Source organism: Diadema antillarum, unplaced genomic scaffold, assembly GCF_040938485.1.
Source record: "Diadema antillarum isolate AM-2024a unplaced genomic scaffold, OU_Dant_1.0 scf00000153, whole genome shotgun sequence".
Classification (NCBI taxonomy): domain Eukaryota; kingdom Metazoa; phylum Echinodermata; class Echinoidea; order Diadematoida; family Diadematidae; genus Diadema; species Diadema antillarum.
In genome coordinates this window covers 306,123-323,667 of record NW_027271042.1, presented here as the reverse complement: position 1 = coordinate 323,667, position 17,545 = coordinate 306,123, and the positions used below count along the sequence as shown (strand labels likewise).

Below are 17,545 nucleotides of genomic sequence, written 5' to 3'. Positions count from 1 at the left end.
GTTTTAACAAGGTTCGCTACTATTTTGTGTTTAAACTGACGCAGAACACTTTTTCTATACATAATACACAGATTAACAAAATACATGTATAAACAGATAAGTATAAATACGTATAGATTAAAAAAAAGATATATGGATAAAATAGAAAGAGATATAAGGACTAGATAGATAATAGAATAGTAAATAATGATAGAGTAATCACTAAATTAAGACATACCAATGTCTATAGATACATTGCTTTGATCTTTAATATAACTGTCTTGTTAGAGGACCATCAATGGCAACTATAAGTTAATACGCGATATGGGTAATCACGGGATGCAAGTGTTTTATATAGCCTTATGAAGTGTGGAAACTTCAAAATCTAACGTTGATATTTTTATTCTATGTAGGAAATATAACCCATCTTCGTTGGCCAAACAGAGCGTCACCTGAGGGCTCAAATCTTAGCTTTGGTGATTTCGAAGTTTTCCGACAGACACAGAAGGTCATGCCCTCTTGCCGTGTAATCTTTACCTCGCAGTATGCTGTAGTCGACCATTTAGAGATACGGTCACACATTTTGTTATCTGTTAAGGAAATCAGTCAACAAAAGACCTTTAGTTAGTGTCCATCAAAACAACTCATCCTCGTCCCTTGCTCGTGAATATAACGGTCAATGGGTGGGTAGCATGAAAGCTAACATTAAACATGGATCAGTTAGAAAATCAAGGGGAGTCTTGCGGCGGTGATAGGGGTGTCGCGACGTCATCGACCACCACAATGAGCTCCCAGAAACAAGGACCGGTGACGTCCTCCTCGCCACACCCAAAGCGCAGCTTCCGCCAGCTGGTCCAATTCAACGCCATACAGTTCGGCATTGATTTCAGCTACGCCACGGAGACAGCAGTGGTGACGCCCATCCTACTGAAACTCGGTCTCTCCACCAAATTCTATGGCGTCTCGTGGCTCCTGGCGCCGCTGCTCGGCTGCGTCTTGATGCCTATCATTGGGCCCGCCAGCGACCGGTGCCGCAGCAGTTGGGGGCGAAGAAGACCCTTCATACTGCTCTTTGGCGTGGGCGTCATCGTGGGAGTCGTTCTCTACCTCAATGGAGGCGACATTGGGGAGGTTATCAGCAACAATTACCAAGGTAAATCCGGGAGATGCCGAGCATCTTTGTTTTTTATTATTATTACTAGCGAGTTAGCTTGCTTGTTTGTTTGTTTTTTTTTTTTTACAAATTGTCTTTCAAAAGAGAAATCTACCTTTGACATACCCACAACATAATATTCGAAAATTGTGCTATTACGCTTACATGTTTTTATTTATCAAGATTGTGCGCGAGAAAAGCATTTGTATTATATCGGTGGAATAGTTGTTGATTTAACTACAGAATTCAAAGAGAAGTTGATGAGATCTTTACGTCATTGCGAAATATTAAACCTGTTTGATGTGTGTGAGGAAGACTTGATTAACGTGATATAAAACAAAATCATTTCTCCAACGGACATGAATGAAAGCAGCGACGCTATATGTTGTCAATATCAAATTTTCTGCTTTTGATAGTTTCCCATCCGACATGTGAAATAATTTATGCATGTTGTTTAGATTAACCGTCAACTATGGCCATGCGGACAAAGAAAATGAAGCATAGGCCTACACATGGGATTTTCTTTTGAGTTTGGCGTATATATTTTCTTTCGATTTTTTGTCTCATTGACTCCGTCGTCCAGCATTTTATTTTCCTTTCTCTAAATTGGCGTTTTCAATCAACAAACAAACACACGTGTGCATGTTCGTGAAGCTGATTGCTGATGATCATGCCAAGAGACTGTGCGAAACATAATCTAATCTCTCAAGGAACGCTAACTTTGTCAGCAAATAGTGTTTTCAAGGTGCGATCAGCATTGTGTGTTCCTGACAGACGTGCACTGTTTGAGAAAATGTTGGCTCAATTTCTAATGTTGTCGAACATTGCTGACTGAATACTAACATGATGCAACATCACGAACATGGTGGGAAGAAGCTCTCAAACATGTACAAGTTTTAAAAATTATTCTGTCACCAATTACAAGATATCCATGAACTGATACCACCATGCATGCTAATAAACAGTTTTCGACATCGTTAAGTCCAAGCTATTGTCTACGTGAGAAAAGAAATAAGCATTATTCATGGTAAAACTGAGGCGCTTATGATACAGATTTTCACTTGATTAAAGCAATCAGCAATCATTTCAATAGGCATTAGCTTGACTTTTTTTTCATCATGATAAAATGAGAGACACTATAGTCGCATTTTTGTTCCGAGTACTTTCAAACTGGAAACTAAGTACAGTATCTAACACGTATATCATTCATTGTGAGAATTGGAACAAACGAAAAGCATAACTTCTGGTCACGTGAGTTGGTTGTTTTGATTATGAGAATGATACCTTATGACGGAAAGATCTTTTACAGTAAGTAGTGTATAATGATTATGTGTTTATCGCAAGTCATTGACAATTTACCCTTCATTGATACTCAAAACACCGATTATTCAATGTCTGGGTAAATATATAGGAATGATTACGATAAATCAAATCACGGGCACACACAGTCGGTGGGATTAATTTGTATAATGAAAATGTTTGTATTCACTGAACCCATAGACATGCTGTGGTCGATCGTCCTAACCGTGATAGGCGTCGTCCTTGTCGAATTCTGTGCCGGTGTCAGCGACATTCCTTGCAGAGCTTACCTCATCGACGTTTGCAATTACGACGACACCAACACGGCACTCAATATCAGGGTGGTTTTCGCAGGTAATAAATTCGTTTTCTCTACTGCTGCAAAAAGTTCGTCATTTATCGTTATGTAACAGGTATATGCTAAAATGATTGGCGATATTGCGTTGCAAACTTTTTTTTTTTAATTAATGTCCTGTTTTTACGTCTCTCTAGCTTAACCCTAACTAGGCCGGGGGTGGCCTCCGAGCCCCCCCCCCCCCCTCCTCGACGTTCCGCGCGATTTTAAACGCGAAAAGCTATTGCCGCGACGTTTCATTACTTTTTTTTTTTTTTGAGTCTCCCGCATCTTTTGACACCAAATTTGCGATGCCCGGGCACGCGGTTCCGAAGTTGCGCATAAATATGTACTTGCATGTCAGACCAAAAATTGCTCAAAAACGTGAAGTTGTGTACAATTTCAATGCAAACTGTGCTTACAGGCAAATCTCATAAAAGCATGATTATTTTGGGGTTTTATTGATAAAAATCAATTTATAGCATATTTTCCTGTTCGGAACAATATCGCGGACAAGTTTCATCGAAAAAACAATGAAAAACATAAAGTCGAAAAAACAGGGAAATACATAAGAAATGCAAAAAACAATAGAATACTTAAGTAATTTTTTCTGATGCCGCAATTTTTTTCTCTTATATTTGCTCAGGGCACTAAAAAGAATATTTACACCACAAAAATGTGCCCATTTTGAGCTTTATTTAGTGATTTATACCAAATTGTCTGATTTCATGCACCACTATGTATAAATTAGCATAATTTAGCATAAATGATAATTTTTTAAAAATTTAACTTCGTGGTACCGTAGATTACGTCATAGGCAATGTGTGTGCCAATTTTCGTCGCGCGCGGTCGACGGCCGAGATCTGCAGGGGGGCCTGGGAGCCCCCCCCCCCCCCCCCCTCGGCTCTAATAGCCCGGCCTGGTTAGACTTTGCAAATAATGTACCTGATAAACCCTTCAGGAACCGAGGCGAGGAGGTTTGCAAAGCACGTGCAAGCAGACTTAATGACCGAAGAGAAGGTCTTTTTTTGTTTTGTTGTTTTGTTTCTTCTTCTTTCTTTTTATTTTTTTTTTGGGGGGGGGGGCAAAATCTCGACGGGGGCACATTTTTATGTGACGGTGTGAGATCCTCAAAGCAACCGAGCGGGACAGGGTGTGGGACGGGGGAACCCTCCCCCGCCCCCCCCCCCCCCCACGGTAGGGACTTTCTGTAAAAACAGAGTACAAAAGTCGCGTCTATAGAGCATTTAAAAGCAAATTTCTAGGGAATTAAACATAGTGAAAAATCAGTGCGTAGGACTACATGATTATAACATACGGGGGTACGTTTATATGACGATGTGAGATCCTCGGCGAGGGAACGAAGCGACCGAGCGGGGGGAGGGACTTTTTGTAAAAACAAGAGTGTAAAAGTCGCGTTTATAGAATATTTCAAATCATTTTTTTTTTCAATTCGCGTTTATTTCATTCAAACAGATAAAAACATTCAGACAAGGTATATAAATAAATTCAAATTGACTAAACAAATGTAACAGAATGTGGAGACAGCAAGAAAAACAAAGTTTCATGATTTCTAGGGAATGAGACATAGTAAAAATATCTGTGCGAAGGAATAATATGATTCTAACATACGATTGTTTACAGATAAGTTTATGACGGTGTGAGATCCCGGCGAGGGGGCGAAACGACAGAGCGGGGGAGGGTGTGGAAGGGGGATGCCCCCCCCCCCCTCCACGGTATATAGGGACTTTTTGTAAAGACAGAGTAGAAAGGTCGCGTTTATAGAGCATTTTGAATCGAATTTCTAGTGAATTAAACACATTGAAAAAAAAAATCACTTCCAAGGACTATGACTGTAACTTTTGAAAACTATAGCGAGCAAGCCACTTTCACTTTGTCATTCGTCTGAAATGTATTCATTAAAAGCTTAAACGCGATTGCATTGTTCAAGCAATAAAAATCATTCTTGCATTGCTAGAAAGCATAATCATTTTGTCACCCCCCCCCCCCAAAAAAAAAAGAAAAGAAAAAAAAAGAATGGGGTGGGAAGTGGTGGGCAGGTCAGTGCCCCCTCTGCCCCCCCCCCCCCCCCTCTTTCGGCACCCTTGGTCATACCCATGTACTTAGTTTGTTAGTATAGTTTAGAGTTCAATTCATGAAATTTTTGCGTCGAGATGTTTTCATTCCAATTGATTGACAGATTGCTCTATATACATCGACGTAAATAAGCACTGAATTAATCAGTGTTTTAGTGGTAGCCATGATTAAAAAAAAAATCATAGGCGTGCATACTCGAATAGGATTCGAACCTACGACCTCCTGATCACCGGACAGGCGCCATCTCCACAGTAGACCACCGAGCTTTCGCCGACAGCAAGCGTTGGTTCTAATCCTTATAGCATGCAACTGGTAATGCGTAATATTCAATTCAAGAAATTTTTGCGTCGAGACGATTCTGCTCAAGTATGTACGCCCATGATTTTTTATCATGGCTATTACTAAAACACACATTAATTCAGTGCTTTAGGGCAATTTGTCAATCAATTGCAATGAAAACATCTCGACGCAAGAAGTTATTTCATGAATTGAATAATTACGCACTACCCGCTCCATGCTATAAGGATTAGAACCAATAGTTTAGAGTTGTTGTATATAGAATAGGTTATTGAACTGAATTAACTAAAACACGACACTGGTGGCCACTTTCAATTACTGCTTTCTCGCTTGAATCTGAAAAAAAAAATGTTAGGGTGGTAAAAGTGTCTTTAAAGCGTTACTAGCTCCATGATAATAGCAATGATACGAATATGCGATAAGACATAGTCTTATTAATACGCATAAGATATGTGCATTACATTGTTCTTTGTGGTGTTCATGTGAGGTTATTATGTATAATTTCATACTGCATGAATGTACAAAAGATTGATAGCAAGCAATAACAAAGTTATATCCTAAAAGGACTGTGAAAGCATTAATCATCACCGCGCCATATGTCTTTCATCTCTGAAATTAGAGTTATTCTTATTGAGACTCCCCTTAAGAGCGATGGGATCTAACAACTTGTGAAGTGATGCATATCACTTCAAGATGTTAATCAACAGGTAAGTAGAAGTATTAACCCAAAAAAATTGAAATATCCGACTAACATTAAACAAAACTTGATAATGATAAATATTTTTAAATAAATTCAAGTCTTTCCTATCATTCTGTTTACAGGACTTGGTGGCAGTATGGGCTACATCTTCACCGCCATCGACTGGATGGCACTGCCCATCGGTAGAGCTCTCGGTAGCCAGTTGAGGGTCATCTGCCTCTTCAACGTCACTTTCTACACCCTCGGCCTCATCCTCTCCCTCTGTAGCATTCCTGAAACACCCCTGAAGAGCAGAAAGCATTCAACTTCGTCATCATCTTCCTCATCGTCATCGTCGTCGTTATCACCGACGTCTGTATCATCGACATCCCTTTGTTGTTGCCTTCATAATGAAACGGACACTGTTCATAGTGATGCATACCACGGTGATGACCCGGAGGCAGAGTATAGTAACCATGGTTACAAAGGACCAAATGATGTTGGCGCCACTGCAGGTGAGTTTGGGCGAGGTCATTCGGCCCAGCACCAAACGGAGCTAGAGGACGTTGTTACCAATGCTAGTGACAGGTGTCTTCTGCTTCCAGATCAAGCTCATTCAATTAGATGTGACTTTCCTCGTGGAGTGCGGCCGACGCGGCGAAAGACGAAATCGTTTAGGAAGGGAGACAAGAAGCGCCTCAAACGAGATGGACCTCTTCCCGAGTCATGCCATGTCCAGTTACCTCCATCATCAGAAAGATCAGCTGAGAACGCCCATACTGTGAATGAAGTCCAACAAATCAACCAAAGCTATAACGGGGTAAACAATGACCTCAGTAATGATTGTAATGATAACCCCATTCTTGATAATCCAGTGCATGTCAGTGAAGCCAGCTCCACAGTTTATGGCAAGGACAAGTTGGTGGAGGATGGCGAAAATTGTACAGGCCGTCTCCATGGCAACAAGGTCCACGGAGGCACTCAGGCATGTCAGGACATTCAAGATTGTGAACACGACTCCATTAGGGAGGACGAGGGGTTGTCGGCACATCAGAAAGACATCGATTCTACGACGAGGACGGAAAACCGCCTTCAATCAGATTGTGAGCCAACCACGAGGACGCGGATGTCGAAACCGACATCGTCCTCCCCCGATGATGGGAAGACAATGAACGTAAAAGATCTTCTGAAGTCTTTCATCTTTATGCCGTGCGTCCTACGTCGCCTGCTCCTCAATCACTACTTCTCGTGGGTTGCAATGATGACTGTCATGCTGTTCTTCACGGACTACATGGGGCAGGCGGTTTATCACGGTTAGATGAACAAATGACTATCTGGTCGAGTATTTCATAACTGATGGCAATAAATGCGCTGTACAGATAAAATGAAACATTGAAACTGAATCATATAACAGGTACCGATGGATAACTGTTATCATTCAGTGCCTTCCTCCCGCCCCTCACGAATGATATTAGACTAAATAAATTTTGAAAAGAGTAATATATTACTTATATTTGTTTTACTAATAAAATGGACTTGAATTTCATGGAGTCAATAATCAGCATCCAAAATGCTATTGATTGTGTGGACGACAGTCCAAAAAGGCCCCAATATCATGGAAGTAATCTAGGAGCAATAAATAAACAAAAATATTACTGTAGTTTATATCAATCACGTGGACATTAAGGAATAATATAACGACTGATTCCACTCAACGAGGACAGGTATACGGTCCTCAGCATGTGGTCTGTATTTTATGCAGCGTCCCTTCGAACAATATTGATGAATATACCATTGTCAAGATCGTCATTTATGTTGTAGGCCTATTTAGTTACTGTACATCATAGCGAGGACAGAAAGACAAAACCTTATATTTTTATGCATATGCAATACCATTGCATACTTAAGCAGGGCAGGACTGACGACTTGGTATCCATATTTTGTCCCCCCCCCCCCCCTCCCTCCCCCGTACCCTTCCCCTGAACAGGTGATCCAGACGCTCCGGCAAATTCATCTGCATTGGAGAGATACAATGAGGGAGTACAAATGGGATGCTGGGGCCTGTGCATCTACTCTTCGACAGCGGTCTTCGTCGGATGTAAGTAACACAGAGCCCTCTGAGTTATCCATACTTCATTCTTAATACAGAGCACGTTGAGCATTTTGTCTGTGTTTGTGTGTGATTTGTCTTTCAGGGGGCATGACATTTCCCGGCCTTTCAAGTGTCATAATATAAGATGAAGTAATGTTAAGCAATGTTTTATAATTTCCTTTATTTTGTATAGCTTTTAGTTTTGATAACTTATTCTTGAGTGAACAACTTATCATATCAATCGAAATACCAACAAAACTCAGTAAACTCAAGTGCAGTCATGGCAGTCATTTCATCTAAAGGGTATACACCTAGTGATTAGTGAGAAGTATACCAGTGCCTTACTCTCCCCTCTTAGGAACCTTCTTTGGGACTAGTGGTGATTATAATATCTACTGCTTAAGATTACAGAAATGACAACCCTTAATGTGATGTTGGCAGAAGCTGTTGGCAATTTCGTGTTGTGTCTATGCTTCCAAATGATGAAAAGGACGAACGAAAAACAACCTTCATGAATTTATTTTGCGGATAATCCTGAACGCTATCAGCTGGCTATGTGCTACACAAGCGCCGTGTGCCGGTTCGTGAATTTATTTTGCGGATAATCATGAGCGCAATGCGCGACACTAAGCGCCGTGTGCCGGTTCGTGGATTTTTTTAGACCTAGTCTGGAGTTTTCACAAAACGACACACAACTTTATCGCCTACTGTGTGCATATTTTAAATCACTGGGAGTATTTTTATGTAAAGCAAGAAAAAGCAGATTTTTCTCATACGTCACATTGAAATTTATTGAATATCAATTCCATTAACATATCTTACTAATAGGGCCTAGTTTGAAAAAAAAACCCAGAAATCTTTAAATGCGATCTATTCGAAATGTACTTCGCGCACCGGCGGTGCGCGTGTGCCGGTTCGTGGATTCAGCGACGAAATATCGCATTCCTGAAAAGAGGCATCATTCTGTCAACCAGCATAAAGTTGAACCCAGATTTGTTACTGATTTCATGTAGTTTTCCGTGTTCATCATTCTTCTCTGTCACATCTTCAGTACTGCTGTCCTATGTGGACAAAATGGTCAGTCTCCGAACCATCTACGTTTTCGGCCAACTCATCTTCGCCGTGGGTTGCGGCGCTATGGTGATCTTCGTCGACAACGTCTACGCCACGATGTCGCTTTGCGTCACGTTCGGCATCAACTACGCGGTCATTTTGAAGATACCAACGAACATCCTCACAAAGTACCACGAGTCGCCAAAGGTGAGACGAGTGCCGAACCTTTATCTCACAATGACCCTCATTAGAGAATGGTATCTATAGACGAAGAGAAGGGGGCCTTACTTAAAACACTTTATCTTCTTGTATAAAGAGAGAATTTGAGCGAGACGTGGGTATAATCGGTTATACTATGTATCTTAATTCCTCCATGAAAGGTGTGGATCTGGATGTAATCGCATTGAGTTATTATATTTTGTACGATGCTAACAATGACTTTTAAGACTGTTTGCAAAAGAGCATTGGCACATTCGACACTACTACAGCTGCTCGTCGAGTCTAACGTGATAGCAACTTGGCAGTTTTGATTTTGGTTGGGTTTTTGGCTGATTCGGTTCGATCATTTGATAAAGGCCTCTACCCGTAAATTATCTGATACGTCATGGACTCGCACTTCGTTACACGAGCAATCGCCTCAGTGACAGTGTCATTGTACATCTTCAATTTTTTGTCAAACGAACTCTCAATATTCATCGCCCTTGTTTCATCATTGTTCATCGAGGGATTCCGCACACATAAGAAACACGACTGTAGCGGTAACCAAAATGAATGAATGGCAATGATGAGGAGTACATATCCGTTCATCGAAAGTGAAAACTCATGATCAACTAAAAAAGCTCCTCATGTAGTAAGTAGGCTGCCTAAATAAGCGTGAAAAAGAAGTAGGCAGCTTATAATTTCTAGATTATATATAGTTTGATTGTTTGTTGTATTCTCTTTGTCGTCAGTTTACACATCCACCAGGCGGGATAGTACGGGGACTTGCCACGGATTGTGGTGTCGTCGGCTGGCAACCATTGATAGCAGAGATCACGGCGTCCACCGTGGTCGGACCCCTCATCAACGCCACCGGCACTCACCTAACCATCGTCGCCTTCGCCTCTCTCACGGGCTTCGTGTCGTCGCTGCTGTCCGCCTGTTTCATCAGCTACGAGATTAGATGAGAAGAGTTACCATGGTTACAAGATATACCTGCGCCAGTGATGCCCAACTGAGCGTCGCGAGTAGAGTGTGTGATGAGGCAGCAGGCGATTAATCGTGTGTGAAACAGGGTGAAAAGCTAACCTCTAACACTAATTGCTATAGGCAGCAGGACCACACGTTGTACTCATTTCCTAGAACGAATAAGAATGCAATTATCTGCCTGGGAGTCACATTAAGGATATTACCAACACTGCCATAGTCAATACTGTGAATTTGAAATAGTAATTGCTCTAATGCAGGTCTATATATCTCAAACGATCGGTAAATATCCACTAACTACTCCTCTCTGTATAAGTAGGCATTAACTTGGCCTCTGTAGGAAGCACTGAAGTTATTGTACTCAGTGATGTTGAGGAGAACGTGCCCCACATGAGAATATTTTGTCAGTTCGTAAGAACAGGAAAAACAAAAGCTGCAGATCAATGACGATAGAGCGAAGTCGGATATATGATTCGACAAGATATTGGTAAGTCATAAGATGATAATGGTGCTCCGTTGAACACCATGTTATCATATTCGATTACTTACTAACTTGTTAAAGCTATGATAAATTGCATGCATATAATTATCTCTTAATGTTTTATTGATGTCCCTGATCATGCATGTGTCCACTGATCTGCTGACACTGGGTTTAATCGCCTTTTTTCTGATCTCTTTTTCATTGATCATATTATACGTAAGAGTGTGCAATCGTTTGTAAAATTTTGCGGTGAGAACTGGATAGTATTGTGTTGGCACATTGCAACTGACTGAGAAATGACATGTGTATAGATATAGATATATTTATCTGAATCAAACAACTGACTGAGCTCACAAGTGTGGTGGCTAGATTTCTATTTGACTGCAAATCTATCATGTGGTTGCAGCTTTCTGTCAATACAAGCGTTTGAACAGTCAGACAACAGACCGTCAAGGCGTATACGTTTTTTCTGTTCATGTTTAACAGGCAGGGCATTAGACACACTTCATCTTTCGACGTCATCGGTTACGTCATTCGTTTAGTTTCTTTTTGTTGGTCAAATTTGTGCCGGAGGATAAAATGTCATGTCCCTCATCACGATGATACTTTGCCAGTTCTTCAAAGTTCAGTGTGTGCACTTGAACCATTTTCAGCTACGTAAGAAATAATTTTACTCTAAATGTTGATGATATGGCGATGTTTCATATTTTAAAGGGTCCAATGTTGCATCGATCCACAAATCTTGAAGATGTAATTGTTGAAAACGAGTAGGCCTACCTCATGTGATTGTGTTAATCTTTTTTTTACTGGTATTGTGAGTGAATATGTGTGTGTGTGTGTGTGTGTGTGTGCGTGTGTGTGTGTGTGTGTGAGTGTGTACTTAAGCGATTGAAATGAGAAATTAAAAAAATATATATATATGTATATGGATGTGTGTGTGTATTTGTCTGTGTGTGAGTGTGTGTGTGTACTTTAGGGATTGAAATGAGAAATAAAAAAATAACAAGCTCATTGCTTTATCACTATATTGCAGAAAAATTCATCGTGGTGTAGTGACGCTGTATCTTCAAACAGAATGTTCACCACTAGTTCGAATCATGCCCGGTGCATCCATCAATACGAGATGGTTTCCCGCAGTGTCCTTCTGGACCATTATTGACCTACCTTGACCTATGCCTTTCACTCGATCCAACAAAGGGTTGAGTGGTGGCATCGGCTTCATGATGTCCTGCCATTCTTGGCGGTTGCTGGCTAGATGACTGGCTTCTACTATAGTGAGCATAATATGTTTTTGCTCCTACAGTCTGTTTTTACACAGTGTGTCCATCTCTTGGGTGGTCTTCTTTGTGGTCTCTTACCAGAGATTCTTCCCTCCATTGCTAATTCAGGAAGGCGTGTTACCGGCATACGTATGAGATGTCCAAAATATCGTAATCTTCTTTGGGAGATTCTATTTCATACTGTTCTTGTTGCATTCAATTGGTTCCTTATTGTGGTGTTCCTTATTCTATCCATTCGTGTTACGCCACATATTTGTCATTTCAAAAGTCATCAGGCGGTTTTCATCTTCTTTCCTGAGTGTCCATGTCTCTGCTCCATAATGATATAGGACCATTATTATAGGTATATAAAAGGGTATCGGGCACATACGGTGATGATTATAGCGGCAGTGAGGGCCATCAATGTCAACAGTGCTTACGCTGAAGAGGCAGCCTTGAGCAAAATTGAGCAAGTCGATCATCATTTATTAATATATACGATGATAAAAAATGATGGGATGATTAGAAAAATGGAAAATTGATAACAAAAACATGAAAATATGTGTGCAATAATTAAGAGGAGAGTCATGACAGTGTTCCCTTCCAGACACAATAAAGTTGTCGCAATGCCCAAAATAAATGAGTACTGCTGAGTGAGGTTCTGAAACAGTTGTGTAAAAGCAATAATCATTTTAGAATCATCTCAAATTTCAAAAGATGGTCATGATTTTGCTAACACTAAATTTGCATTCTTACAAAAATCTGCTTTGATGTAGGCACTATTTGTCCCAACGTATTGAATCTGAATTTACATTTTCCTTCCCCACCCCTGTTCCCTTCCGTCTTCCATACACACTTCATCTTTACAGGGATAGTGTAGTTTCAGTTGAGATGGGACTTCAGGTATCCAACCTTTTTTATGATGATTTTTGGATAATGAGATATCTCTTATGAAATAATGAAAGAGCACATAATTCTGAGAGGAATTCGAAGTTTGTTTGATGAAAATTGGTTTTTAAATGGCTGAAATATCCCAAACAAAGCTATCAATAAAAGGCGGATCCACCATTTAAGCGGATCGCTTTATTTTACTTTGTTTAGTTGATATCTCAGCCCTTTCAAAGCCGATTTTCATCAAATAAACTTTGAATTCCTCTTAGAATTATTGTATGCTTTTTAACAGAATTGGTTTCTAAGTTGAACCGTCACATTAACCAATACTATACCATGCCTTTAAAGTCGGTCCCATTTGGGCATGCTTGCTTGATGGCATTGTTCACGCGGGAGTTGGGGCCATTCTTGACGATGTTCTTACTATCGACCTCATCGCCAATGATGTTAACGGCAATCAGACCAACCTTGTGAAATACGGTATACTTTCACAGATGTGGGGAAAACGAGATTTCGTCACATATGTTTTTTTTTTTATTGAAATCATTACTCCGTTGAAGGAAGCCAATGAAGGTAAGCATAACTTCACGACTAAAAAAATCAGAAAAAAATTTACGGTCGCACTTTCTTATATGGCAATTATCAGATTATGGACACATTAAATTGACAAGACCTTCAAAGTTTTGAACAGTACTTTAATGCTTACATACACCTTAAATGGATTGTATAGTTTTGGGTGAGATGGGAATTCAGATTTTAATTTCAAAGAACATACCGTGAATTCTAAGAAGAATTAAAAGTTTATTTGATGAAAATCAGTTTTGAAAATGGCTCAGATATCCAAACACAAAGTAAAATAAAGTGATCTTAAAGGGATCGTACAGTTCTGGTTGAGACATAATTTCAGGTTTCTAACATTTTTTTGGTGAGATAATGAGAAACCTCTTATAAAATATGAAAGAGCATGTAATTCTATGAGGAATTCAACGTTTATTATATTTTGATGACAATTGGTTTTGGAATGGCTGAGATATCCAAGAAAGAGCGATTCTAATAAAGTGTGGGACCCACACTTTATTACGATCGCTTTGTTTTACTTTGTTTTTGGATGTTTCAGTTATTCCAAACCCGATTTTCATCAAATAAACTTTGAATTCCTCTTAAACTGGTATGCTCGGTACTATCAATAAGTGTTTTCTTGGTATCTTGCAAAAAGTTAAAAGCCCAATTCTCATCTCCACCAATACTGTACTATCCCTTTAACAAAGAATGGAACCCACTTTTTACTGGGACCTCTTTGTTTTTGGATATCTCAGCCATTTCAAAACAGATTCTCTTCAAATAAATATTAATTTTCCTACCTCCTGCCTGATATAATTTATTGCATACCCCTTATATTCATATAAGTGGTCTAATAATTATCTCGCAAAAAGTTAAAACCTAATTCCCAATCTCGACCAAAACTATACCATCCATTTCAGATTGCACATAATGTACAATATACACACACATGGACACACACACTCATATGTATTGTATGTATGTGTGTATGTATGTATGTATGTATGTATGTATGTATCTATCTATCTATTTATCAAGTTATCTCTCTATATCTATCTATCTATCTATCTATCTATCTATCTATCTATCTATCTATCTATCTCTATAAATAAATATATATAGGCTTGACACAGTTTTTGAGGCCCGACAGTAAAAGTTCATGGCCCGAAAAAAAAAACCCCACAAAGAATTACACAAAAAACTTTGAACTTATCAGACCTACAATAAAACAAGATAAACCGTGAAAATTTATAGGTTTGACAATGTTTGATAAAGTGCTTCAAATATCCCGTACGTTCAGTTACTATTCAAGAAGTAAAAAAAAAAAAGAAAAAAAAAGAAAAAAAAAAGAAAATGGAAAATAATAACAACAAAAGGCTAGTAACCTATTACTATCCGAGGTTTCTGGAATGAGATTCTTCATACCATGGGGAGGGGTGGGGGGTGGAAGGGGATGGGGATACCTAATTATTGTACATTTACCTTCAAACAACCCTTCGACCCCTCCACCTCCACCTCCCCCTCCTCCCCCCCCCCCCCAAAAAAAAAAAAAAAAAAAAAAAAATCCGTTCGGCGGCCCTGGTAGCTTACTGTATAGATGCCTCTTTTTTTCCAGTAATGCTGTAGTGCAGTAATACGTGTATTGAAGAAAACTAGGCCTATGGGTCTAATTATTATACTTTGTGGAAAAAAAAAAATCATCAAACACCAACCAATATATGCGTAAAGATTTTTTTCTTAAGTAACAAATTGCGCAGCATGGTCGACTTTGTATTACTACAGTACTCCCCGCTAGCTCGCCCGCCCCCACCCCCCCCCCCCCCATTTTTTTTTTGTTGGGGGGGGGGGGGGGTCCTACCGTTTGCGAGTAATTGGTACAATATATACTCAGATTCCGGATTTCATAAATGAAAGAAAAAAATTATCTTATATTTTGGCTTGTTTAAAATTATTGTACCATTTACTCCATATATTGATCATTACAATACGAAGATTTTGACAATTTAAATGTAATTTTATTTCTATTACTGTGTGATTATTCAAATTGGCAACGAGTCAATATAATTCCATTGGATACGGGTAACGCCGTAACTGGGAACTTTTTAGGTATCTTTCTCGAATTGCACCAAGCTAAACTCTCCTGTTTGTTACTCAGTTCCACCTAAGAATTATTACGAAAAGGTCGTACTGAATGTAGTATATTTCGTCGATGAAACGGGCTGCAGGGTGAGTCATTACAGTATTACCTTTTTATCAATTGTTTCAGCAGGTAACGGTAGGTTGTCAGCGGGCAATGCCTCGCCTCTTGCCCCGGGCTGGCCCGTCTGAATACATGTGCGTAACCGAATGAAATTCCGCTACTAGCGCCAGTGGTCTATCATCTAACACTGTACAGTTCAGAAATAGTGAGACAGAAGTGGATCGAAGAAGTGGCGATAAAACCGATAATCTGATTGCCATGCGGCATGTCAGTTGCCCTCTACATGCTGCACTGCCTACAGTAAGTGTGACATTCTAAAAAGATGTACTTTCTTGTGCTCATTAATTAGCTAGACTGTGCATTTTTTAGCCATCTAAGATCTAGAGTCTATGTAGTATGTATAAATAATACTATAGCATTAATTATGTGACTGTGTGTGAGGTTGGCAGGCGCAGGCAGCTGCAAGTTAGCCCGGTCCGCGTCCGACCAGCTACCACTTGGACTAGCACTCCAGACCGCAGCATGAAATGCTGTAATTTTGCCGGTACATAAATATGTAGCAAGGTCTTCAGCAACAGTATACACATGACCATGACACAGTGCGTCAATGACAATGCCGTCGTAAGTGGCTAGTTAATAGGGTAGGGATTCGACTGAATAAAGGCATTCGCTCTTTTGACTCGATGCAAAACCAAGACCAAGTCATCATACCAAGCCAAACCTGCACAAACACATAACAGTAACAAACCAAGAAGATCACAACACTGAAGGCAGGGGCACCATAAATTTACTCAATATTATTTACTCTATCCTTATCAAACAGCAGCATTAAAAGCCTGCAATATATAAATTTAACATGTTACATTAAATACATAGGCCCTACTAAAAAATGGTCATGGTTGTCTGTCATGATAATTAACTAAATAAATGTATTTTGGTCTAGTATTAAACACTTATTAGAGCTCTACGCCTACCATAAAGTTGTCAATAAAACCTATGTTGCCTACCACATATGTTTCACCTTCTTTCCAAGAACTATTTGTGCTTGGAAATTATTCCCAATCAACCTAATTGTTAGCAACAAAGAAGAGACATTCAAAATTAGACTGGGAAAAATCCAGGAGCCCAAAGGGAAATATTAGCACAGTCTCTCCCTGTACAGGTACATGTATGTGAAATAATGGGACTCAACTCTATTTAATACTATTATACTAAATACTAGGGCTAATTGATAAAATGCTTTTCTGTAAAAGTGGTTATTTTTGCCACGAGTAATTTTTGGCGCTTGGCTGTTAATTCTGTGGTATCAGCTCATTAGTGGACCATATGACATGCAAATATATTCGCATGCGTATATTTTCATGCTGGTTTCTGTTTGTGCGAAATGCGAGAAAATTGTCACTTTTGCAGATTTAGTATTTGTAAGTAGGTGTCTACTATGAACACACTCTCTCAAAAGATAATGTTCACCTACTGTATCCTGTCTTCAGGATCAGGACCGTGATTGAAATACTAGTATGCAGTAGTTGTCCCATTTTAATGGACATAACAATCAGCTAGCTGCTAGTCACTTTGCTGTGACCTGTGTGTCAGTGAATGAATGCCATAATGAAGCTCTAATAATGCTTGAGCACAAGGTGGCAACGCAAGTTGATCCTTGTCATGCTGGTGCATCTGATTAATTTCCCCGCACTTTGCCGGAATTGGAAACCAGGTTCTTCTCAGCATGCATTTACTGTAACACTACCCAGTTGTGTTTTTTGGTGTTGTTTGTTTGAAGGAGAATACAAAGGAGTGTCTGCTGTCATGCACAAACAAAATCCATGTATTGAGATTACACCAAGAATTAACTAGACATGCATTGACTTTCTAAGCATGGCCTCACAGTTGTGAATTGGATCAAAAGATCCACAGATGAAATGGTTGACATTCTAGCTACATAATGTATGGTGATGTTGTGTATTTGGCTATATACTCTTTGAAAT

General features: G+C 39.6%; 1 protein-coding gene across 1 annotated transcript; it reads left to right on the top strand.

The window, feature by feature from the left end:
• The first annotated feature begins 690 nt into the window (after positions 1-690).
• LOC139721951 (membrane-associated transporter protein-like) lies at positions 691-10,149 on the top strand. Its single transcript, XM_071633274.1, has 6 exons — positions 691-1,132; positions 2,633-2,785; positions 5,982-7,151; positions 7,826-7,936; positions 8,982-9,190; positions 9,934-10,149. Exons 1-6 carry the CDS (start codon positions 691-693, stop codon positions 10,147-10,149), a joined length of 2,301 nt encoding a protein of 766 aa, XP_071489375.1.
• Positions 10,150-17,545: the final 7,396 nt, after the last annotated feature.